General features: G+C 46.2%; 1 protein-coding gene across 6 annotated transcripts in view; it reads left to right on the forward strand.

Moving 5' to 3' along the window:
- mpp7a (MAGUK p55 scaffold protein 7a) overlaps positions 1–24925 on the forward strand; it is a 758711-nt gene that overhangs the window by 657559 nt on the left and 76227 nt on the right. For all 6 annotated transcript variants that reach the window (XM_072508390.1, XM_072508394.1, XM_072508393.1 and 3 more), the window contains one exon: positions 24504–24584. In XM_072508390.1, the coding sequence (XP_072364491.1) occupies positions 24504–24584 (81 nt within the window). The remainder of the gene's footprint in view (positions 1–24503; positions 24585–24925) is intronic.

Raw genomic sequence — 24925 nt, forward strand, 5'->3', positions numbered from 1 at the left:
AGTGGTTAGCACTGCTGCCTCAGGGTGCCAAAGTCCCAGTCTCGATCCCGGCTCTGGCTCTGTGGAGTTTGCACGTTCTCCCCGTGTTTGCGTGGGTTTCGCCCCCACAACCCAAAGATTAGGCGGATTGGCCATGTCAAACTCTCCCCTTAATTGGAAAAAATGAATTGGGCACTCTAAATTTATTTTTTAAAAAGACACGGAGAGAACGTGCAGACTCCACACAGACAGTGACCCAAGCCGGGAATCGAACCTGGGACTCTGGTGCCGTGAAGCAACAGTGCTAACCATTGTGCTACCGTGCCACCCATACGTCTGCTTACATTGACAAACTACTTATATGAACAAAATTAAGATGGTTCTCAACATATTTCACAGAAGACGATAAGACTGAGGGGTTATTTTTCCATTTATGAAACTTGAACACTGTGGCGGGTGGGTTCTGCAGCACATATCCCGCTGGCTGCATTGGGAAATCGTGCCCAATTTTACATTCGGAACCTCATTACTTATTTGTAGATGAGTAGCTCTTCAAATCACATGGGTGCATCTGCCCCGCCATTACGTAATGGGATCGAAGGTCAGGGCGCCATATTTAAATAACACCTGAAGAGACACATTTCCCTCTCTCCATTCCAACTGTCTCTCCAGAGATTTGTAGAGATGTCTGCACAGCAGAAAATGTAGAAACCCCCGAGGTTTAGCCACGACTCCCTCAAAGCATGGATGAGAGTAGTACTCCAACACCAGGATATTCATTACCTGAAGGATGCCTCCACCTTTCCTGACTGGGAGACCGAGCAAGTCAGGTCTGTGCGACTGGGAATCGCTCCTGCTATGTCATCGAATGCAGGAAGAGGATGAATGATCTCATCCTCTCTGCCAGGGTAAGTTAATCTTCAGCTCACTCCAATCTTACACTCTCATCATGCCATTATGCACTCAAACGGTTACCCTCTTCAGGGTTTGCGCACGACATTGGTGTGTATCGGTGCAGACTCGATGGGCTGAAGTGCCTCTTCCGCACCATGTGATTCTGTAATTAGCGGGGGACACGTAGCAGCACTGATTGTCTCACGGATGCATTCACATCACTATCTCATCATCATGCGGCATGATCTCCAGCCTCAGCCGTTTCTCAGGACATACAGGGGGCTTGGTGTCCCAACATCTGCTCCATCCCTTCTCACATTTGTTCCTTTTGTCTTCATGCTGTCCAAGACTGCCCATGATAGAAGGCAGAGATCCCCATACAGCCAATATCACAAACCTGTCCAAATTTGACTATCACAAGGATTGGTCCTATGGTGAGGGTGAGATGGCCTCCTAAATGGCTTCTTGCAGCAACCTAGTACGGATGATATTCACAGTGAGTGATGATGCAATCTTGTATTCTGCCTTCTATCATATAATTTACAGTGCAGAAGGAGGTCATTCGGCCCATCGGGTCTTTTGGAAAGAGCACTCCACTTAAGCCCACACCTCCACCCTATCTCCTGAACCCAGTAACCCCACCCAACCTTTTTGGACACTAAGGGGCAATTTAGCATGGTCAATCCACCTAAACTGCGCATCTTTGGACTGTGGGAGAACCCAGAGGAAACACTGACGCTGAGAGAACGTGCAGACTCCGCATAGGCAGTGACCCAAGCAGGAATATTACCTGGGACCCTGGAGCTGTGAAGCAACTGTGCTATTGTGCCGCTCATGAAAAAAATCTCTCTTCCCTTCTAGCAGGTTCGGCAAAGGAATCGGGCAAACGTAAGCCCCAGCCCACCTCAGAAGAGGATGCCGAAGTACAATCTGAAGAAAATCCATCACTGTGTTCACACGCACCCTCCACCATTGCAGAGACACACACACACCTTGGTGGGTCATAGTTCTAGGTCAGGCTCAGGCTCACCTTCTAGAGAACACCTCACTGACACGTCTCCACAGCAGTCAGAGACAGTATCAGCCCAGGTCCCTTGAACTCTCAGGTCTGCTGGGGATCAGGCACCAGCTGAGATGATGTCAGATGATGAGCCTCTGCAAGCAGACACTGAGAAAATGCTGGAAATGCAAAGACTGTGACGGAACATCAGGCAGAATTGCAAGTCATTCAGCAGACTAGGATGGAAGAGTCCATCCGCATTCTGTCCATTGTCATGGCACATGGCACCAGTATGCCAGCACCTCAAGGTCACCATGGGAAGGGTGGCGACTACCTTGGAGACCTTGATCCTTGTCCAGCAACTGAGACGCAGCTGTGGCCCCATCAACTCTAGCTGGTCAGGCTGAGGAGCGTGCATCTGCCCCTGAGCAGAAGACATTTGTCAGACCGAGACCTTCCTTGCCTTGGGCCACCAGAGGATGTCTGCAAAGGACATCACAGACAACCAGGTGTAGCAGTCTGCAAGCTGCCTCCACCTCTGCTTTGGCTGAACCTAGGCGTAGCGTTAGGAAAATGAAGAAATATTAACAGCACGTGTGGTTTGCAAGTATTCAATCAATGTGTAAATCTTCTACTTTTGTAAATACATTTGATGTCAATGATAATGGTTTGACATTGTGCATATTCATTAGTGGGAGCCATGTCCCCCTTTGTGAGCTTCATATTCATGGAAGTGAAGCTCAATCAAGATATTTACCAAACCCTTATGAGATGTCAGGGAGATGTGTCAAAATGTTTCTTGGAATTGTGAGCTAATTGAATATTACTTGTGAGACAACGTTGTATGGGGGGTGCTCAGCAACGTAAAGCAATAACTTCCATTTTGTCTCCGAAGCAGTAATGGCAAAGCACAAGACCTGACGCGATTATGATCTCTCTAACCATGCACTCATTTCACTATCACCTGTAGTTTCTCATTAAGGTGGGCATGACTGCATCCAGTTCTTTGACACAACATTAGCTGCCAAAATAACACAACCATATCCTTCACCACACTGCGTACTTTCACTTTCCAGGTCTCTTCCACCCTTATAGGCTGCAGATCCTCTCCTCACATTGACCATCCCATCTGCAGGTAAGCCAAGACCATGGCCACGCCCTGCACACCAAGCTCTGCCTTCCCTCCCTTGGAGCAAGACTGTGACATACATGTTTTTTGCTTTCCCATTCTTTCCTGTTTGCTGACAATGTGCTTACTCCCCCATCTCCCATCCATGAGTCTCTGTGAAACCCCACCCTAATGTGCACGCATTTCCCCTCCCTCACCTCCATCAGGCTTTTTGCAAGCCTCCTTCTCATCTGCCAAACTAATACAAGCACATCCCTCACCACGCTGAGTACTTCCCCTCCAATTTGTGTAGTTCCATTTCCATTCCAGCCCCTACTGTGTCTGTGTTCCTGTCTTTCATGTTGGGCTCCAGCTGTCCCATCCTTGGTCTACCCAGTGCCTGCTATCATATCGTTTCTCCACCCTCCCCAACCTCACCTTTTGTCCCCTGTGTCTCTTTTCCTCATTCTCCACACGCCTCCGTCCAACAGTTGCAATGCTGGTCTCTGATTGGGTTCCTGCCTGACTGAACTCCCAAAGAACACCCTACAAAATAATGGAGGAAGCCAGTGAGGGGAGCAAGCCTACACCCTCGCCTGTGTTGCCTCACTGGTTCTGTTGAGAATCTGGAGTGATGCTGCAGCTGGTCGGCTCCGAATGATGCACATACCTCTACGTCATAAGCAAAGTCAGCTGCATACCACTTATCTCCAAACATGCTTCAAACTGATCTAATTCGTGCTGACCTTGAATGTAGTTGGGAGGGGCTTCATGATTCTAGCTTGTAGCATTTTTAATAAGAATTCATGAGATGGTAATGCATGTAAATAAGGTTGCCGCTATGGATCAGAGGGAAACCCAGCCTGCCACGAAAGTGATCAGTGGAAAATTACAAACTATTTTCCCGTCAGCAGGTTTCCGATTTTAGGCCTCAATCCAAAGTTCCAGCCCTGCCCACCATGAAACCCGCCACTGACTGGATGAGAAAATTCCGTCCTGGAAATGGTTTCCATGATGTCATAAGGAAGAATTTTCTCAGAAAGTCAGATTCTGACAAAATTGGTGGGTATCTGAGTTTTCAGATCAGATTTTTAATCACTCTGAGCAAACAAAATCTGAGGGCGTAGTGTACGCCGTCACTCTGGCAGGGCGGGGCCTGAACGATTCCGCAAGCCCAGTTCCACAGAGATCAAGGTGCCATCTTTGAAGGACTGCCCGATAAGTGCTGAAATTAATTCCTCCCCCCCGCCCCCCCCCCCCCCCCCCCCCCCCCCCCTCAAAACCCACATGGACACAGAGGGCCTCTTCCCCATAAGCGTTGGGGCGACCACCACCACCATGGCAGTATTTGGGGAACTCTTCCCCTCACAACCAAGTCTCTCCCTCCCCTTCACAGGCATCAGCCCTTACCTTGCCCCGACCCGCACGCAAAAGAGGAATCCACCAATGGAACTCCCAACTCCCCAGGAAGCCGGTCCCTGCATTGCCAACCTGTGCATATGACCCCACCCTCCCCCAGGGGTTTTACTTACCTTTGTGACCCGGGCTGGAACTCCTCAATGAAGAGAGCACGGTAGCACAGTTGCTTCATAACTCCAGGGTCCCATATTCGATTCCCGGTTTGGATCACTGTCTGTGTGGAGTTTGCACTTTCTCCCCGTGTGTGCGTGGGTTTCCTCTGGGTGCTCAAGTTTCCTCCCACAGTCCAAAGATATGCAGGTTAGGTGGATTGTCTATGCTAAATTGCCCTTAGTGTCCAAAAAGGTTAGGTGGGGTTGCTGGGTTACAGGGATAGGGTGGAGGTGTGGGGATAGGGTGGAGGTGTGAGCTTAGGTGGGGTGCAGACTCGATGGGCCGAATGGCCTCTTCCGCACTGTAAATTCTATGATTCTATGAACTGAACCCAGTTTTTGAATGCCTGTTGTAAATCAGCATGTCGTCGAGTACTGAATGTTTAGTGAGGAGGATCATGTGGTGGGGAGGCCCACTAAGAATAAAATGTAGTAAAATGTGTTTAATTGAAACCTCGTTACATCACCGGGGCAGGAAAAATCGGGAAACGAGATCCCATTGTCGAGAATCTTATTTCCTGACTTACAGGATTTTGCCCTCACATGCTGTTTGCACTCTCAGCAGACGCATGCACAAAATTGCCCCCTGAGTTTTGCAGCACAAAATCGGCCCTTTGGCCCATCGTGCCTGCGCCAACCATCATGCACCTTTCCTAATCCTATTTTCCAGCACTTGGTTCGTAGCCTTGAATGCTATGGCATTTCGAGTGCTTATCTAAATGCTTCTTAAATGCTGTGAGGGCTCCTGCATCTACCACCCTTTCAGGCACCCTCTGAGTGACCTCTCATTCCCTCTAAATCTCCTTCCCAGTACCTTAAATCTATGCTCCCTGGTTATTGGCGCCTCAACTAAGGGGAAAGGTTCCTTCCTATCTACACTATCTACGTCCCTCATAATTTTGTACACCTCGATCAGGTCCTCACTCAAGCTTCTCTGTTCCATTCAACTCAACCTGTCTAAACAGCCTCTCTTCATAGCTGAAATGCTCCAGCCCAGGCAGATCCTGGCAAATCTCCTCTGCACCCTCTCTAATCACATCCTTCCTCTGGTGTGGTGACCAGAAGTGCACACAGTACTCTCGCTGTAACATAAGGAGCTCCATCATAACTTCCCTGCTCTTAGACGTGTCCCATAGACCTTTTTTAACCGCCTTGTGTGCCTGTCCCGCTGTCTTAGAACACAGAACATAGAACTGTACAGGCCCTTCGGCCCACGATGTTGTGCCGAACTAGTCTGAAACTAAGATCAAATCAACCTACTCCCAATCATTCTAGTGCACTCCATATGCCTATCCAATAACCGCTTGAAAGTTCCTAAAGTGTCCGACTCCACTACCATAGCTGGGAGTGCAACCTTTGGACATGGGCTCCAAGGTCCTTCTGGTCCTCTGTACTTCCTAGTGTATTACCGTTCATTGCCTATTCCTTTGCCTTTTTAGTCCCCCCAAAATGCAACATATCTCACTTTTCAGGGTTAAAATCCATTTGCCACTGTTCTGCCCATCTAACCAGCCCATCTATATTGTCCTGTAATCTCAGGCTTTCCTCTTCGCTATTTGTGACACCACCAATTTTCATGTCATCTGCCAACTTACTGATTATACCTCCTACTTTCATGTCTAGATCTTCAATTTACACTACAAACAGCAAGGACAGAGCACCAATCTCTGCGGTACACCACTGGAAACAGGCTTCCAGTCACAAAAACAACTGTCAACCAAAACCCTCTGCCTCCTGTACTAAGCCAATTTTGGATCCAATTTGCAAGGATCCCATGGGCTTTTACAACCTTGATCAGACTCTCAAGCAGGGCCTTGTGAAAAGTCAGACTCCCATGTGTTAATCAACACCCTCAATTCATCTGCCTTACCCGTAAGACTCCTTGTATTGAAGTAATTGCCATCCAGCCTTGCTATATTCCTTTATGCCTTAACATGGCTATCTTAGCCCTGCCTTCCAGATTCACTTGGCTTTTCTTCTATATTTGACTGTGCATCACCCTCTACTCTATCTCCACTCCATGTCACATCCCCCTGCTAAATTAGTTTAATACCCCCTAACAGCCTAGCAAACCTCGCCACATTGATGCTGGTCCTGTTTCGGTTCAAATGCAACCCATCAGACTTGTACAGGTCCCAGTTTCCCCAGAAATGGACCCAGTGATCCAGGAAACTAATGCCTTCCCTTCTGCATCATATCTTCAGCCATGCATTCATCTGCTCTATCCTCCTTTTCCTATACTCACTAGCATGTGTCATCGGGAGTAATCCAGAGATTACAACCTTTGAGATCCAGTTTTTCATTCTGCTACCTAGCTTCCTAAATTCTTGTTTCAGTACCTCATCTCTGTTTCTACCTATGTCATTGATACCAATATGAACCACGACCTCTAACTGTTCACCTCCCACCCTTCAGAATGTCCTGTAACCATTCAGTGACATCCTTTTGTAAAGAAGAGAAAGCACGTTGTTGGCGGAAATAGTTCCTCTTGCAGTGCCATACATTCTCCTTCCTGCAGTCTTCTCAAATAAAACATAGCTACCAATCCATTGGCAGTGCAAGGCAGTGTGATTGTTAAAAGAGGAAGTGAGGAAATAAATTGGTACAGACCCCAGAAGAACAGGAAGTAAACAAAGATTCCGAGCAGACCCCTTAGCCAAACAACCAGGATGCAACACCACTCCACAGTAGCCAACTGGCCCATAAGACATAGGAGCGGAAGTAAGGCCATTCGGCCCATCGAGTCCACTCCACCATTCAATCATGGCTGATTTCAACTCCATTTACCCGCTCTCTCTCCATAGCCCTTAATTCCTCGAGAAATCAAGAATTTATCAACTTCTGTCTTAAAGACACTCAACGTCCCGGCCTCCACCGCCCTCTGTGGCAATGAATTCCACAGACCCACCACTCTCTGGCTGAAGAAATTTCTCCTCATCTCTGTTCTAAAGTGACTCCCTTTTATTCTAAGGCTGTGCCCCTGGGTCCTAGTCTCCCCTGCTAATGGAAACAACTTCCCTACATCCACCCTATCTAAGCCATTCATTATCTTGTAAGTTTCTATTAGATCTCCCCTCAACCTCCTAAACGCCAATGAATATAATCCCAGGATCCTCAGACGTTCATCGTATGTTAGGCCTACCATTCCTGGGATCATCCGTGTGAATCTCCGCTGGACCCGCTCCAGTGCCAGTATGTCCTTCCTGAGGTGTGGGGCCCAAAATTGCTCACAGTATTCTAAATGGGGCCTAACTAATGCTTTATAAAGCTTCAGAAGTACATCCCTGCTTTTATATTCCAAGCCTCTTGAGACAAATGACAACATTGCATTTGCTTTCTTAATTACGGACTCAACCTGCAAGTTTACCTTTAGAGAATCCTGGACTAGGACTCCCAAGTCCCTTTGCACTTCAGCATTATGAATTTTGTCACCGTTTAGAAAATAGTCCGTGCCTCTATTCTTTTTTCCAAAGTGCAAGACCTCGCACTTGCCCACGTTGAATTTCATCAGCCATTTCTTGGACCACTCTCCTAAACTGTCTAATTCTTTCTGCAGCCTCCCCACCTTCTCCATACTACCTGCCCCTCCACCTATCTTTGTATCATCGGCAAACTTAGCCAGAATGCCCCCAGTCCCGTCATCTAGATCGTTAATATATAAAGAGAACAGCTGTGGCCCCAACACTGAACCCTGCGGGACACCACTCGTCACCGGTTGCCATTCCGAAAAAGAACCTTTTATCCCAACTCTCTGCCTTCTGCCTGACAGCCAATCGTCAATCCATGTTAGTACCTTGCCTCGAATACCATGGGCCCAGAATGAAAAATGTATCTATTGACACTGAACTCCATCATAAACTCCAGTCAATCCCCTCCAGGCAGATCAAGACTAAAGCCCACAGACTGACATCCTGAGGGACATCCATACCACCAGACTGACATACCACTCGGGCTCAGCACTGAAATCATCAGAGATCATCCTGCTTAATTATGTCACAGTTCAGTAAAGACAGTTTTGCAATTCTCAGAATGTGGTATTTGCTTGCAAGACCAGCATTTATTTTCCACCTATAGTTGCTGGAGAAGGTGTTGATGCATTTGAGTGGCTTGCTGTGCTACTTCAGAAGACGATTTAGAATCAGCTACTTTGATCTGGTACTGGGGTCACTTTATAGACTTTATAGGATTCTCTAAAGGAATCAGTAGAGCCTTCCACAACCGTCCAGCATGATTACTTTTACCAACACCAGCTTTTTATTTCAGGAATGAAAAAAAATCTATTCATAAACTGCTATGGTGGCACATTCTCTTGATTATTAGTCCAGTAACATAAGCACTCAATTACAGTGCCTGCACTCATTTACCAATGAAAACATTCTCAAAAAAATTATGAATATATTTACGAATGTTTTCATTGGGAAATGTGTAAAAAAAATTGTTTTTCTTAAGTCTATCTAGTACTTGTGGGGCAACAGTGACTGCACATTTTTGATCCCCCTTCCTTCTACCCTTGACCCTGTTTCCCCAGTGACATGTGGTTAGTGTTAAATACAATCGGATCACTCAATGTTCCTGACATAGAACATTCTTAGATCAGCATGAGACCAGTAAAAATTAGGTTACTCTGCCCAGAATAACTTACTCATAATTTTTTTAAAAATATTTCTAAAATTATACCACATTGCGACTTGCAAGCTTGTCAGGTATGATAAAATATTGGCTATCTTTTTTAAGGGCTTAAATTCAGGTAGTCCACACTGACAGTTAAATTTGAGTCTTCAGTACACAAGTTTCCCTTATTCTCACTCAAGCATTAAATAGAACATTTACAGCAGTTGAGTTCTAGTCCGTTCCCATAGAAGTGTTCCTTGTATGAAAGAGTCAACACTAGCTGTGATGAAGCCTAATGGTCCTTAACTTGTTGCTTTTCTAGTTCACTAAAGAATGTATAATAGCAGATAACAGCACTGGGAATCAAGTGGTTTTAAACTGCACTGAGAAGTATTGCTGTTACATATTTCAAGTTGTATTTCTTATCATGTGACAGCGAAATTTGTGTTCTGCACATTCAGCTCATTAGGTTTCCTTGGCTCTATAATTACCCTGATGTACTGGCTGAGAAGTGTTTAATGCATTTGTCTGAAATGTCTCTCCATGCTATTTTAGGAGAGCCTTTAACCCCTTTTAAATTTTTTTAAAAGGTGGGTGACTCCATTGGAATAACAGAATAATTTCAGGCAAATGCATTTTGAGCATTCATATACTAACGTTACATTGTGTAATTTCAGGGAAGGTGAGGTGTCGGCAGACAGTATTTCATATATAGCCTGACTAACATCTTGTACAAATACAGTATAACATTTATGCTTTATGCTGAATTCTCCAAGGTAAAACTCTCCATGTCTTTTTCGGAGGTTTTCTACTTGCCCTCCCACCTCTGAAGGTTTGTGTCATGTCATGTTCCACTATATTATGAACTCTCAGTAAAAACCCATCACCACCCCGACCGTCCTCGCCATCCCAAGGATCTGATGGGACCGTGTGATGGAATGGCCAGCTCACCTGCAGGGATCACCCAGGTGGACAGTGGAAAGTGCTACCGTGGGCAGGAGTCAGACGTTGGCATGTGATGTGGAGCACCAGTGCTCATGGCAGAGCGAGTTGCCATCATCCTCCATCCCATGGACCAGACCCGGTGCTACTGCCAACCCAGGGCCCTAACCCTGCAATGCGGCAGGTATATATCATGGAGGGAGTTGCAGGCGGAGGGTGGCCTGGAAGGGGGGTGCTGAGAGGGTGTGGGGTTGGAATGCAGGGTCTTCCCTGGCCAATTCTCTTCCCCCCCCCCCCCCTCCGCCGCCCCCGCCTAGTCGGTGAACCGGGAGGTGATCAGAGCGTCCCGTTGGCCCTGGCGCACGCATAGTGTGGCCTCCCATGCCTTCCTGGGCCCCATGTCCTGCGCATTCTTCCCCCCTCCCCCCCGCCGCCTCCTCATCGCAGGAGGCCTAGTGTTCATCATGCAGGCGACCCTCCCAGCGTCATATTGGAGGGCCACGTCAGAGCAGTTCAGGCACCTGAACCGCATCTTGAGGAGGCCGAAGCACCGCTCGATCACTCCTGGTTGCTGTATGGGCGACGTTGTAGCGGGTCTCCGCGTCGGGCTGTGGCCTCCGGATAACCACGACCATAGTGGATAACCCCTGTCACCCAAGAGCCAGCCCCCCTTCCGTCGGGCGTCTTGAACATGTCAGGAATCATCGAGTGTGCCAGGAAGAAGGCGTTGTGTACACTGCCCGGGTATCGGACGCAGAGGTGAATGATGCATAGCTGATGGTCACATATCAGCTGCACGTTCTTCGAGTGGAACCCCTTTCAGTTGGTGTAGAGCGGCCTGTCATCTGCAGGTGCAAGTAGGGGGACATGCATCCCGTCGATCACCTCCTAGACTCGGGGCATTCCGGCGATAGTGACGAACCCCGGCGCCCAGGCAGCATTGAAATGGATGCATTGAGCTGCCTGGGCATATAGGGACTCCGATGCACCTGTGCACCGAGGTCTGTGAGATCACAGAGAGGTCTGCACTCAGTGCCTGGAAGAAGCCCGTCGCATAAACGTTGAAGGCAAGTGTCACCTTGACAGCCATCAGGACCGGGAGTCCTCCCCCATACCCCGCGGTGCCAGGTATACCATCATTTGGCAGTTATGTCGCACTGTCTCTCTGCTCAGCCGGTGTCTGGCAGCATGCTCGGTGTGCAAGTCCTCGAATGACGGCAGTGCCGTTGCACACGAGGTCTTGTGCGGCGCTTCCTTGGCACCTCCTCCTCCTCGGCCTGTTGGGCGGCTCACTCTCTATCCTGGGCAGCTGCCACATATTCCTCTGCGGCACGCTCCGCTGCTGCATGCTCCACTATTGCAACTTCCTCCTCGAGCAGCTCCAGCTTGTGCAGCTGCAGGGCATCTCCTAGGGCTGCGACAACTAGTAGGAAGGTCATCATTGCTGGTTGAATTCCAATATCCATTGTCTGCAGGGGGTGAAGCAACAGTGCTACCCACTAAAGCAGTGATACAACATTATAAAGCAGTAATCAAACTTGTTTTACTTACTAAATACTGCATCTTTCATTTTTCAGCTCCCATGTTCCGTACTGAAACAGTCCACGAGTTGCTTGGGTTTGCTCAAAAAAAATCCAAACAACAGGTGTTTACGAAAAATAGATTTACGGACTGAAGAGGTTACAGTGGATTAAGTTTTAAGAGTTAAATAGGTTCTTTTCCATGTAGCTGAGACCTGGTTACACAATGATTCCAGTTAGGTAAATCTACTTTCCAGTCATAGCAAAAAGAAACTTCACTGGCATGTTTTTTATGTGGAATTTGTCTAATCCAGGTATGGATAAAATGGAAATCATTTGGGTAGGATTGAGATACGCAAGGGAAACAAGACTCGTCCTGGACATCTGCTATAGATCTTCAGGTCAAGTGGAAGGGTTTGACAAAGAGCTTTGTAGTTAATGTCCAGATAAAGACATGAAGGAAAGAAATAGAAGATATGCTGATAGAGTTACAAGAGAGTTGGGAGAAGGTTAGTATTGAGCATAAACATCATACAATAATTGGGCTGAATAATCTGTTTCTAAGCTGTACAATCCATATAATTCTATAACTCTGCTAAGCCTCCTTCCCAAGTGGTATGTAACCTTTCAATACGCTACGTTTAGTACTTCTAAACATGATCCACTTTGCTTCTATGCTTTTCCTCTCCAGCAGCCCTGTCCAATCCAATTTCCTTAGTTCACCCCTCAGAATCTGTCTTTCTAAAGATGAATGCATCTATTGTACTCACTCTTGTTTCCATCATGAGATGAATCTTAAATACTACCATATTGTAGTTACCATTGCCAAGATGTTCTTTGCTATCCTATCCCATGTTAGTAACTTAATATTATGTTCAATAGCATAACTCTGTGGGTCCCTTGACCATGTAACAATCCAAGGTTGTGCCATGCAGCATGTTTTGACTCTTGGTTTTACACTTTACAAGTTTACCAATTTATCTTTGGGAAACAAAATCACCAAGAACAATTGCATGTATTCCGGTACACATTATACATATTTAACTACAAAGCTCTCGACCTGAAGATCTATAGCAGATGTCCTGAGCTAATCTTGTTTCCTTTACATTACCCAAATGGTTTCCGTCCTATCCATACCTGGATTAGACAAGTCCATCTCAGTGTAATGAAGTTCTCATCCACATAAAACACATGCCCATGAAGTTTCCTTTTGCTATTTCCGGAAAGTAGGTTTACCTAACTAGTCACTGCAGAACCTGGATTTGGATTTGGATTTTGTTTATTGTCACGTGTACCGAGATACAGTTAAAAGTATGTTTCTGCGAGCAGCTCAACAGATCATTAAGTACATGAAAAGAAAAGAAAAGTGTAATGACCTCCAATTGGCATTATTGGTTGGCCAATTGGAGTATGAGCTCCCTCAATGATATCTCATTGAGGGGGCCCATATACGCACCTGTGTAGGCTTTGTGAACCAGTCTTAAGTTGACTGGAATGCTAGCAGCACTGTTTGAAGCTACTCTTGGATATAGTTATTGCAAATAAAGCCTGGTGTAGTGATGGTACCCCTGCCTCCTGTGGATTATTACAAAAAGAAAATGCATAATAGGGGAACACGAGGTACACAATATAACTACATAACACCAGCATCGGGTGAAGCATACAGGGGTGTAATGTTAATGAGGTCAGTCCATAAGAGGGTCGTTTAGGAGTCTGGTAACAGCGGGGAAGAAGCTGTTTTTGAATCTGTTCGTGCGTGTCCTCAGACTTTTGTATCTCCTGCCCGATGGAAGAAGTTGGAAGAGTGAGTAAGCCGGGTGGGAGAGATCTTTGATTATGCCCACTTTCCCCAAGCAGCGGAAGGTGTAGATGGAGTCAATGGATGGGAGGCAGGTTTGTGTGATGGACTGGGCTGTGTTCACGACGCTGAAGTTTCTTGCGAATCAAACTACATGGAAAAAAAGTAATCCACTGTAACCACTCCAGTCTGGAAACCTGTTGTTTGGATTGTCTTTGAGCAGACCCAAGCAACTCACAAACTGTTTCAGTACAGAACTTTGGGAGCTGAAACATGGAAGTTGCAGTATTTAGGTAAGTAAAACAAGTTTGATTGCGGCTTTATAATGTTGTCTCACTGTTTTGTGTTTCAGGAAAGTTCTTACATCAAAGGTGTTTTCTGGTTCTCTCACTTGTGGTCAGGCATTGTAACATCATTCTATAAATCCATAAAATTCCAAAATCCAGGAAGCATTCAGTGGGGAGGTTACAGTACATATACATGATTGCCACCTGTTGCACTGAAAGAAGGTGCATCTTAAATGGTAATAGAGTTAGAATAGAATGGTAATAGAGTCTGGAGATGTAACAACTGGCGTGGACAGATTAAAAACATCCAAGTAAGCAACGATGGAAGTAATCACAGAATTTCTACGTGCAAAAAGAGGCCAATCGGCCCATTGAATCTGCACCAAACCACTGAAAAAGCACCCTCCCCAAGCCCACTTTTTAAAAAATAAATTTAGTGTACCCAATTAATTTTTTCCAATTAAGGGGCAATTTAGCATGGCCAATCTACCTACGCTGCACATCTTTGGGTTGTGGGGGCGAAACCCACACAAACAAGGGGAGAATGTGCAAACTCCACACGGACAGTGACCCAGAGCCGGGATCGAACCTGTGACCTCGGCGCCGTGAGGCTGCAGGGCTAACCCACTGTACCACCATGCTGCCCCAAGACCACTCCCTATCCCTGTAAACCCACCCAACTCTCTAGGACATTAAGGGGCAATTTAGCATGGTCAATCCACCTTACCTGTATATCTTTGGACTGTGGGAAGAAACCGGAGCACCCGGAGGAAACCCACGTAGCACAGGGAGAAAGTGCAAACACCACACAGACAGTCGCCCAAGGTCTGAATTGAACCTCGGTCCCTGGCGCTGTGAGGCAGCAGCTAACCACTGTGCCACCGTGCCACCCATTATGCAGGGCAGAAAGTGAAGAAATGACAGTTCATAAATTATGATGATACTGCTGGTATGGTGACCCAACAAATGTTAAATTTAAGATCATGGAGGTTAAGAATTTGGTCAGCTTAAATGAAAAATTATATTTGAACATCAAAGATATTTTTAAAATTATAATTGTTTCCAAATACAGGGGTGGGGGCTATTGATCCAATATATGACCCAAAAATATATCAATTGAATTTTTGTGCATTCACAGAGTCAACATCAAATTCACTCCAGGACAGAAATTAAATTGTATCGTAATAAATAGAAATGTCAGATAAGGCAGTCAAAGGAAAATGAAGGAATGATGAACCAGACCCAGGTGTATTTAATACAATAAAAACAGAATATGCTGGAAATAATCTGGCAGCATCTGTGGAGAGAGAGAAACAGAGGTCATGTTTCAGATCTATGGGTCGAGATTATCCGACCCTGCGCTGGGTCGGAGAATCCCCAGGGGGACGCGAGAATCGCGACCCGCCACCCCAACGCCAGCTTACCGATTCTCCCCCGACGATTCTCGGTCGCCTGCAGCACTCCCGTCGCGCCAGTCCAGGGCCGTTGAAAGCGGCCCTCTGGGCCGCGTTCGGCCGCGTCCCGCCGGCGTGGGTTACTCGAGTCCCACATGGTGGGACCTGGAAGGTGTGTCTGCGGGGGCCGTCCTAGAGTGGGGGGGCGGGGGGATCCGACCCCGGGGGGGGCCCCCACGGTGTCCTGGCCCGCGATCGGGGCCTATCGATCGGCGGGCGGGCTGGTTCCGTGGGGGCTTATGTTCCTCCGCGTACGGCCCCTGTAGGGCACCGCCAGATTGCCGGGGGGGGGACTGGCACGGAGAAGGGAACCCCCGTGCATGCGTTGGAATCACACCGGACGTAGCGCGCATGTGCAGAATCACGCCGGCTGTTCCGCACATTTGTGGAATCACGCCAGCCGTTCCGCGCCGGCTGGAGCTGCAGGGACCACTCCGGTGCTGACATAGCCCCTTAGTAAGGGCAGCATTCCTCAATGTTAGTTCTATTAACAGCTCCTCCAGACACATTTATTTTTCCTTCACTTGTTCCATTACTGCCTCATTTTGCCTCGTTTTGTAATTTAATCTTTCTTGCCTTCCACCATACCACAGAGCTTCCTTTTGTTCTCTTCACTGACCCCCTCACTTTTCTCCCTCACTTTTCTACCTCTGCTTACTTAAAACCAACTCTGTTGAAGTATAGCCGACCTGAAACATTGTGCTAGTTGTTACAAACCCCTCCTTGCCCCTCACCATGCTGGGCATGTTTTCAGTGATGGAGGGAGAGTGGGCACGTAAAATATGATGGGTGGCTAGCCCACCATGTCCACGCTCAACCTAGTCCCCATATTCATCGAAGCGGGCAGGTGCAGAAATCAGGCCATTTTTGAAAGAAATTATTCATGGCCGATTGCACTTGTTACCAAGCCAATTGACTGGAATGTTGCACTGCCCATGCCACAAAACAGTTATTACCATGGGAATAGAAACATAAAAAATAGAAGCAGGAGGAGGCCATTCGGCCCTTCGAGCCTGCTCCAACATTCATTATGATCATGGCCGATCATCAAGTTCAATTTCTGATCCCGCCTCTCCCATATCCCTTGATCCATTTAGCCCCAAGAGTTATATCTAATTCCTTCTTGGAAATTACACAAAGTTTAAGCCTCAACTACTTTCTGTGGTAGCAAATTCCATTTTCTGGGTGAAAACATTTCTTCTCACCTCAATCCTAAACGGTTTACCCCTTATCCTTAAACTATGACTCCTTGTTCTAGACTCCCCCACCATCGGGAACATTCTTTTTGAATCTACCTTGTTAGTTTGTAAATTTCTATCAGATCCCCTCTCACTCTTCTAAATTCCAATGAATATAATCCTAATCGACTTGATCTCTCTTTATATGACAGCCATCCCAGGAATTAGCCTGGCAAACCTTCGCTGCACTCCCTCCATAGCAAGAACATCCTACCTCAGATAAGGACACCAAAACTGCACACAATACTCCAGGTGTGCCCTCACCAATGCCCCATACAATTGCAGTAAAGGATCTCTATTCCTATACTCAAATTCTCTCGCTATGAAGGCCAACATACCATTTGCCTTCTTTACTGCCGATGTATCTGCGCGTTTACTTTCAGTGATTGATGCACGGGGACACCAAGGTCTCGCTAAGTATCCACCTCTCTCCATTAACACCCATTCAAATAATAATCTGCATTCCTATTTTTGCTGCAGAAGCGGATGACCTCATATTTATCCACATTATACTGCATCTGACATGCATGTACCCACTCAATCAGCTTGTCTAAAACCCGCTGAAGCATCTCGACATCCTCCTCACAGCTCACCCTCTCATTCAACTTTGTATCATCTGCAAATCTGGAGGTAATACATTTAGTTCCCTCGTCCAAATCATTAATATATAATGTGAACAGTTGGGGTCCTAGCTCAGATCCCTGCCTGACAATCAGAAAAAGATCCATTTATTCCAACTTTTTGCTGCCTGATCACCAGCTTTCTATTCATCTCAAGACACTTCCCGTAATCCCATGCGCTTTAACTTTACATATTAATCTGCTATGTGAGACCTTGTCAAAAGCCTTCTGAAAGTTAAATAAACCACATCCGCCGGTTCTCCCTGGTCGATTCTACTGGTTACATCTTCAAAGAATTCAAGTAGATTTGTCAAGCATGATTTTCCTTTCGTAAATCCATGCTGACTTTGTCTGATTACACCACTACTTCCAAATGCTGTGCAGTGAAATCCTTGATAATGGATCCCAGCACACTGTTGGCGGGGTTTGGAGGACACTGAGTACTCAGCAATTGTGGTGTCAGACCATGCGCCACATTGGATAGACCTGCGGGTAAGCACAGGAAAGTCCCAGCGCCCGCAGTGGAGATTAGATGCAGGGCTGTTAGCGGACGACGAGATCTGTGAGGGAGGCCATTCGAGGGTATATAAAAAACAATGACATGGGAGAGACCGCGGCTGGAGTGGTGTGGGAGGCATTGAAGGCGGTTATTAGAGGGGAATGTATTTCGATTCGGGCCGATAGGGAGAAGACTGAACAGGCGGAGCTGGACAGGTTGGTAGGAGAAATCTTTCAGGTGGACAGGAGATATGCAGAGTCTCCGAATGAGGAGCTCCTAAAGGGCATCAGAGACTCCAAATGGAATTTGGGCTCCTTTCCCCAGGTAAGGCGGCGGGACAGCTGAGGAGGGTAAAAGGGGCAATATATGAATATAGGGAGAAGGCTAGCAGGATGCTGGCACATCAGCTGAAGAAGCAGGAGGCAGCAAGAGAAATAGGGAAAATAAAGGATATGAGGGGGAAGGTGTAGTGATGGACCCAGGGGCGGTTAACGACGTGTTCCGTGAATTCTATAAACTATATGAGTCAGAACTCCCGGTCGGGGAGGAGGGTATGAATCAACCCCTGGAGAGGCTAGAGTTCCCGAAGATATATGAGAGCTGGTGGAAGTCCTGGGGGGCCCAATTGGGCTCGGGGAGGTGATAGATGGATTGGGGGCGATGCAATCGGGTAAGGCCCCGGGATCTGATGGATTCCCAGTGGAATTCCTTATTTTTTATAAAATTTAGTGTACCCATTTATTTTTTTCCAATTAAGGGGTAATTTAGTGTGACCAATCCACCTACCCTGCACATCTTTTGGTTGTGGGGGTGAAATTCCCAGTGGAATTCTGTAAAAGGTTTTCTGGGCTACTAGGGCCGCTTCTGGTCAAAGCTTTTAACGAGTCCAAGGAGCTAGGAGTGCTTCCCCCAATGCTATCACAGGCTTCAACCTCTCTCATCCTGAAAGCGAGACAAGGACCCGGAGAGCTGTGGATCGTACAGGCCAATTTCCCTTTTGAATGTGTGTGCTAAATTGCTGGCAAAGATCTTGGCCACCCGAATAGAGGATTGTGTCTCGGAGGTAATCAGGGGATGATCAGACGGGATTTTGTGAAGGGCAGGCACCTGATGTCCAATATTGGACAGCTTCTTAATGTTATAATGAAGTCAGCGGAGGGGCACGATGGTGGCAGTAGCCATGGACGCGAGAAGGTGGAGTGGAAGTACCTATGGGATATCCTAGGCAGGTTTGGGTTCAGGCAGGGATTTGTGGTTTGTGTCCGGCTGTTATATCAGGCTCTGGTGGCAAATGTAAAAACCAACCAAGCCCGGTCAGAATACTTTAGTCTCTGTGGGGGGACAAGGCAGGGATGCCCGCTCTCCCCATTACTGTTTGCCCTGGCCATAGAGCCTTTAGCAATGGCCCCTAGATCATTGAATGCCTGGCGGGGGATAGTGGGGGTGGGGGGGGGGGGGGCGGTGGTGGAGCACAGGGTCTCACTCTATGCGGACGGCTTGCTGCTCTGTGTCACAGACCCGGTTGGGGGTGGCCGAAATCATGGAGATACTAGGAGAATTTGGGCGATTTTCAGGTTAGAAGTTAAATATGGGAAAGAGCAAGATGTTTGTGATCCAGGCATGGGGACAGGAAAGGAGACTGAGGGAGTTACCTTTTAAAGTGGCTGAGAGGAGTTTTAGATATCTGGGGATTCAAGTGGCTAAGGATTGGGGGTAGCTCAGAAGTTAAATCTGGGCAAAGCGGTCGATCAAATGAAAAGGGACTTCCGCAGATGGGCCATGCTCCCGCTGGCGGGGAGCGTCCAGACGGTGAAGATGACAGTCCTTCCGAGACTGCTCTTTTTTCAATGTCTTCTGATTTTTGTCCCAATGGCTTTTTTCAGGAAAATGAATGCGGTGATCTTGGGTTTTGTGTGGGCGGGTAAAACCCCGAGAGTAAAGAAGGCACTCCTGGAACGGGGTCGCGGAGAGGGGGCTTGGCCCTCCCGAGCTTTATTAACTATTACTGGGCAGCCAACATATCGATGGTCAGGAAGTAGGTAGTGTGGGACGTGGCGGTTTGGGAGCAAGTGGAGGCAGCATCCTGCAAGATAAGAGTTTGGAGGCTTTGCTAATGGCGCCTCTGCCGTTCTCGCTGGCTCGGTACTCTACAAGCCCTGTGGTGGTGGCAGCCCTAAGGGTGTGGAGGCAATGGAGGCAACACATGAGATTGGAGGGGGCATCAGTGTGGTCACCGATTTGTGACAACCACCGGTTTGCCCCAGGGGGGCTGGATGTGGGCTTTAAGAGATGGCAGGGGATTGAGAGATTTGGGGACCGATTCATCCAGGAGGGCTTTCAGACCTTGGAGGTACTAGAGGAGGAGTTTGAGTTGCCGGGTGGGAACGGGTTTCGGTACCTTCAGATGCGGGACCTTGTACGGAGGCAGGTTCCAAGCTTTCCTTGCCTCCCCCGAGGGGACTACAGGACAAGGTGATGTCAGAAAAAGGCGTTGGAAAAGGGAGGGTTTCGGAGATATACATGGAGTTGATGGAGTGGAAGGGGCCCTGATCAGATAGGTGAAGAGGAGAGCTGGAAATTGAACTGTGGAAAAAACCTTGAAGAGAGTCAATTCATCCTCGTCTTGTGCCAGACTTAGCTTGATCCAGTTCAAGGTGGTCCACAGGCCCCACATGACGGCAGCCCGGATGAGCAGGTTCTTTGAGGAGGTGGAGGACAGATGTGGGCGTTGTGGGAGTAGCCCGGCGAACCATGTACATATGTTTTGGGCATGTCCAAAATTGAGGGGATTCTGGCAGGGATTCGCGGACGTTATGTCAGAAGTCCTGGAAGGAAGGGTAACTCTAAGTCCAGAACTGGCAATATTTGGGGTATCGGAAGATCCGGGGGCCAAGGGGGGGGGAGGGAGGCCAGTATCCTGGCCTTCTCCTCCCTAGTGCATTATGGAGTTCACCTGACCCTCAACTTTTAATAGATTGGAGTTATGGGGAGCACACGGGCCTACTTTACAGGTGTGGTGCAACAGAGAGTTAAAGTACTTTTAAATTAAAACAATGTTTATTTATGAAACCAGTTAACATTTTATAAACCTACAGTAAACATCTTAACAACTATCAACACCAATTATCCCCACAGATACAATATTCTATAAGTAACCCTTAATCTTTCCTTGCTACATCCATAAGACAAAATACCCTTTTTAACACGGAGATCAGGTTTAAGTTCTCTAGTGAGAACAGTTATCACTTTGAAATCACCCAAATGATCTGGAGACAGTCTTTAGATTGCAGAGAGATCCTTATACAGCTGCTTGCTTTTCCTGCAGCTATTCAGCTCTCAAAACGAAACTAAAAACCCACAGACACACACCAGCTTTTGTTCAAAGCGAAAGTGAAAGACAGCCAGCCCAGCTCCACCCACACACTGACATCACTGCAGCTATTCGATAAATACCCATTTCTTAACGGTACATCCGCTGCAGCTATTTAATAAACACCCATTTCTTAAAGGTACTCTCACACGACACCACTGCAGTTTTGTGGTCTGTATACCGCCCCATGAATGCCTTTTGCCCCTTGATGGTTTTTATCTCGACCCAGACAGATTCATCATCTGTACTAATATCTTTCCTCAGCAATTGTATCAATATCTTCTTTAATCAACAATGCAACTCCACCATCTTTTCCTTTTGTCTGTCCTTCCTAAAAACGGAATAGCCCTTAATGTTCAGTTACCATCCTTGGTCACCTTGGAGCCATGGCTCCGTAATCCCAACTGTATCATATCCTTTACATCTATCTGCGCAACTAATTCATCCATTTTATTTCAAATGCTCCTTGCGTTCAGGTACAAAACCTTTTAACGTCCCTTGTCCTGTCCCTACTATTTTTTTGTTTACAGTTTGGCAGGGTGCGGGTAGCCAATGTTTTAAGCATACTTCCCCAAAAGATGTTATCCCCCACTTTACCCAGATTTTATGCCTCCCGGCCTGGCCTCCAAAACTCTCTCCCCCTGGGCTCCTCAATCCTTCACCATCCAAAATCAAGGACCTGCCTGGATCCAGAAGCCATGTCCTGTTCAACTTGGGCCAGCTTGCAGTCCAAGCAGTACCCACAACTGAGTTCTGGTGCTGCTGGGGCCGATAGAGTTTGGTCTGCAGCTTTCAAGGGCAGGACCTACTCACACTGAGGGGGTGGACGTCCTGCTCTCACCTCGTTCATGCGGCCCAGAGCATGTTATTGCGGCAGGATGACCTTGTTTAATGTGGGTTGGCTGACATCCAACATTACTTCTGCGGGGGCGACTAATATAGATCCCTATAAAATTCAGCCCATCAGCACTGTTTCGCTCCCCACAGATGCTGCTAGAGCTACTGAGTATTTCTGGCATTTTCTGTTTTATTTCTGATTTCAAGCATGCACAGTATTTTGCTTTCGAGTTTAGTGCAGCCCTATTTAAAGACGAGGTGAGTGAATTGGTGATATCCTTGACCCTCCAAGATAGCAATAGAAGTAGTGTCCCAGAGTTAGAAAATTAACATGGCACCTATGTTTACAAAGGGAAGTAGTTACGATCCAAAAAAATTACATCCCAATAAACATTTGTTTTGATAACTTTTGAAGTTACCTAGAGAGGGATAAAAATACAGCTAGGCAGATATGCTATGATGGAAGAGAATCAACATAAATTTAAAGGATGGAGGTCTAAAGATTACACACTTGGACTATGGAAATGCTGTGACTTTCAAGATCTTTGCAAGGATTTGGGTGATGTGCTGTGCAAGATCAGTTCACGAGGGAGGAAGGCAGGTGTTATGAATTTGATTCTACCATAAGATATTTACCTGGATTTGACGGTCTAAGTTGTTCTCTTCAGCAGTCTAGTTGCTTGTCTTTTAAATAGAAGTTGCATCTGACTGCTCAGTATCTGCTAGTGCCCTAGTGGGAATCATACAAAACTGCCTTGTGATCCAGACCAAATCTCCGTGTCTTAAGCACATGTACTTCCATTAATCGTTTTAGGTGGACCAAGATGAGGTAACGTTTGGTTCAGTTCGGAAACTTGTCTTGCTATTTTTTAGACAATGTGCAGTGTATTTAATATGATGAAAATTGCATAACACAAACTATCTTATGTCTGCATACCATTACTAAAGAAAGTAAATGTGTACTCCAGCCCATTTGGGATTCTTAAAGTAGAAGGATTGATTTGCTGTGTAGTCTGCCTTACCAGTGGTAACAAAGTTACCTCTTCCTTGCAGCTTTTCTATTACCTTAGCCAACATTACAACCTCGCTGATGCCTTAACTGAGTACTTAAATATTTGTATTGATTCATAAAAATTCTCTCTTCTAAAACTAACAAAGATCTAAAACAATTGTCAACACCAAGAATCCAGATTGCACATGTGCAATGAAATCACCTTTGATTTGATTATGGGTAACCAACATGGTACTGTCTGGGAAAATCACTCTCTTCCAGAACAGCTTTTTCTGAAAATGTACATTATGATGGTTCATTTGGGGTAGAAACAACATTGTTTCTCAATTGTAACAGCATGGAAATGGAACAAGATCTTTAGGCTCAAGCTTAGAAGAGGGAAGTTCATAGTCAATTTAGATTTAACTACATTACCCAAAGGGTAGTGGAATGGAATGGACGACCCAGGGAGGTAGTGGAAAAAGATCCTATGGAAATAAGTAAGGATCAGACAGATATTTGAGGGATTTGGGGATTTGAAAGGTACTAGTTTGGGACCAGCCAGATGCAGAGCCGAATCTTTTCCAATTCTGTGCTTTCCTCTGTTTCTGAGTATTAGAAGCTGAAATTAAAACAGATGATGATTAAAATGCGCAAATTAGTTATTGTCTGAAAAACATCAACATTTTCAAGGAAGCCCTTCATTTTGAATCATTGTCGTTACTCCTTTGTAAATATTTCAAAACATTTAAATTGCTGACTACATGTTTTTGCATTTTGTATTACATTTTACCCAGAATGCAAGAACACCAGGAACCATCTAATACTTATATTTTTTGATGGCCCTTTGGGATTGAAGTTGTAATACATTTTTAAGGGCCAGGTGAATATTATAAGAATGATGGAAGGAACAGTCAAACTGTCTGGCAAGCTTTTACTGAAGATTATTTTGCACATAGCCCAGGAGCCTCAAACAGCTTAAATCTTTGGAAAGTGCTGTCAGGGCTTTCAGCAAGGTGTTGGCCTTGGGATGTGTTTTTTTTAAAATAAAGTGTTTGATACATTTATTGACTGTGTAGAATAATCCACTTCTGGAATTGATAGTATATGAGCTGTTATAGCCAAGCAGATGGCTGGAGTGTGGGGGTGGTTGTGAGGGTTGTAAACCAAGGTGTGGAAGGATAATCATTTAAATTTTTACATTGAAATGTAAGATGTTATTTTTGCCTGTGAAGGAAAATCCTGTAAGTCAGGGATCTTGGTCATACTGCATCAGAATCCATACAATGCAGAAGGAGCCCATTCGGCCCATTGATTCTGCACCCTACTTAAGCCCACGCCTCCACCCTATCCCACTAACCCCACCTAACCTTTTGGACACTAAGGGCAATGTAGCATGGCCAATCCACCTAACCTGCACACCTTTGGACTGTGGGAGGAAACCGGTGCACCCGGAGGAAACCCACACAGATACGTGGAGAAAGTGCAAATTCCACACACACAGTCACCCAAGGTTGGAATTGAACCCGGGTCCCTGGAGCTGTGAGGCAGTAAAATGGGGCCACCGTACCGCCCAGGGTTTAAGCCTGTATATATCCAACAAATGCATTTGGCACTCAATGTTTGGTTGATTGTCACACTATCGTAAACCAGATATTACTGGCATTGGGCTGTTTACAACTGTTTTAGTATGAATTTGAATGAAAAATTTGGGTTTAATGGAGGGAATATTTATATGGTTATCGTTTGAGGTTTTTTTTCTAATTCTCTTCTTGCATTTGTAGGTCCTTCAGGGGTTGGGCTAAATGAGCTGAAAAGGAAACTGTTGATCAGTGACTCCCAGCACTATGGTGTAACAGTTCCACGTGAGTATGAGACACTTCTCTTTCTCCATTTAAACAATAGCTTAAAGTTATTTATACCCTCAAACAATGACACAATGAAAGTAGAAAGAGTTGAATTTGCTCAGTTTGTTCATAATCAGAAAGGTCTTCCAATTATTTGTCAACAACATTTATTTTTAGAAGTTACTTTGGAGCTCAATGTTTTTTTAGTCATTCTTGCAATTCTTTACACTTTATAATTCTCATCCAGCTGCAATGAAGAAATGGTGATGTGACAATAATCTTTATTATTGTCACAAGTCGGCTTACATTAACACTGCAATGAAGTTACTGTGAAAATCCCCATGTCTTATGTTTATGGG

Source organism: Scyliorhinus torazame, chromosome 6, assembly GCF_047496885.1.
Source record: "Scyliorhinus torazame isolate Kashiwa2021f chromosome 6, sScyTor2.1, whole genome shotgun sequence".
NCBI lineage: Eukaryota > Metazoa > Chordata > Chondrichthyes > Carcharhiniformes > Scyliorhinidae > Scyliorhinus > Scyliorhinus torazame.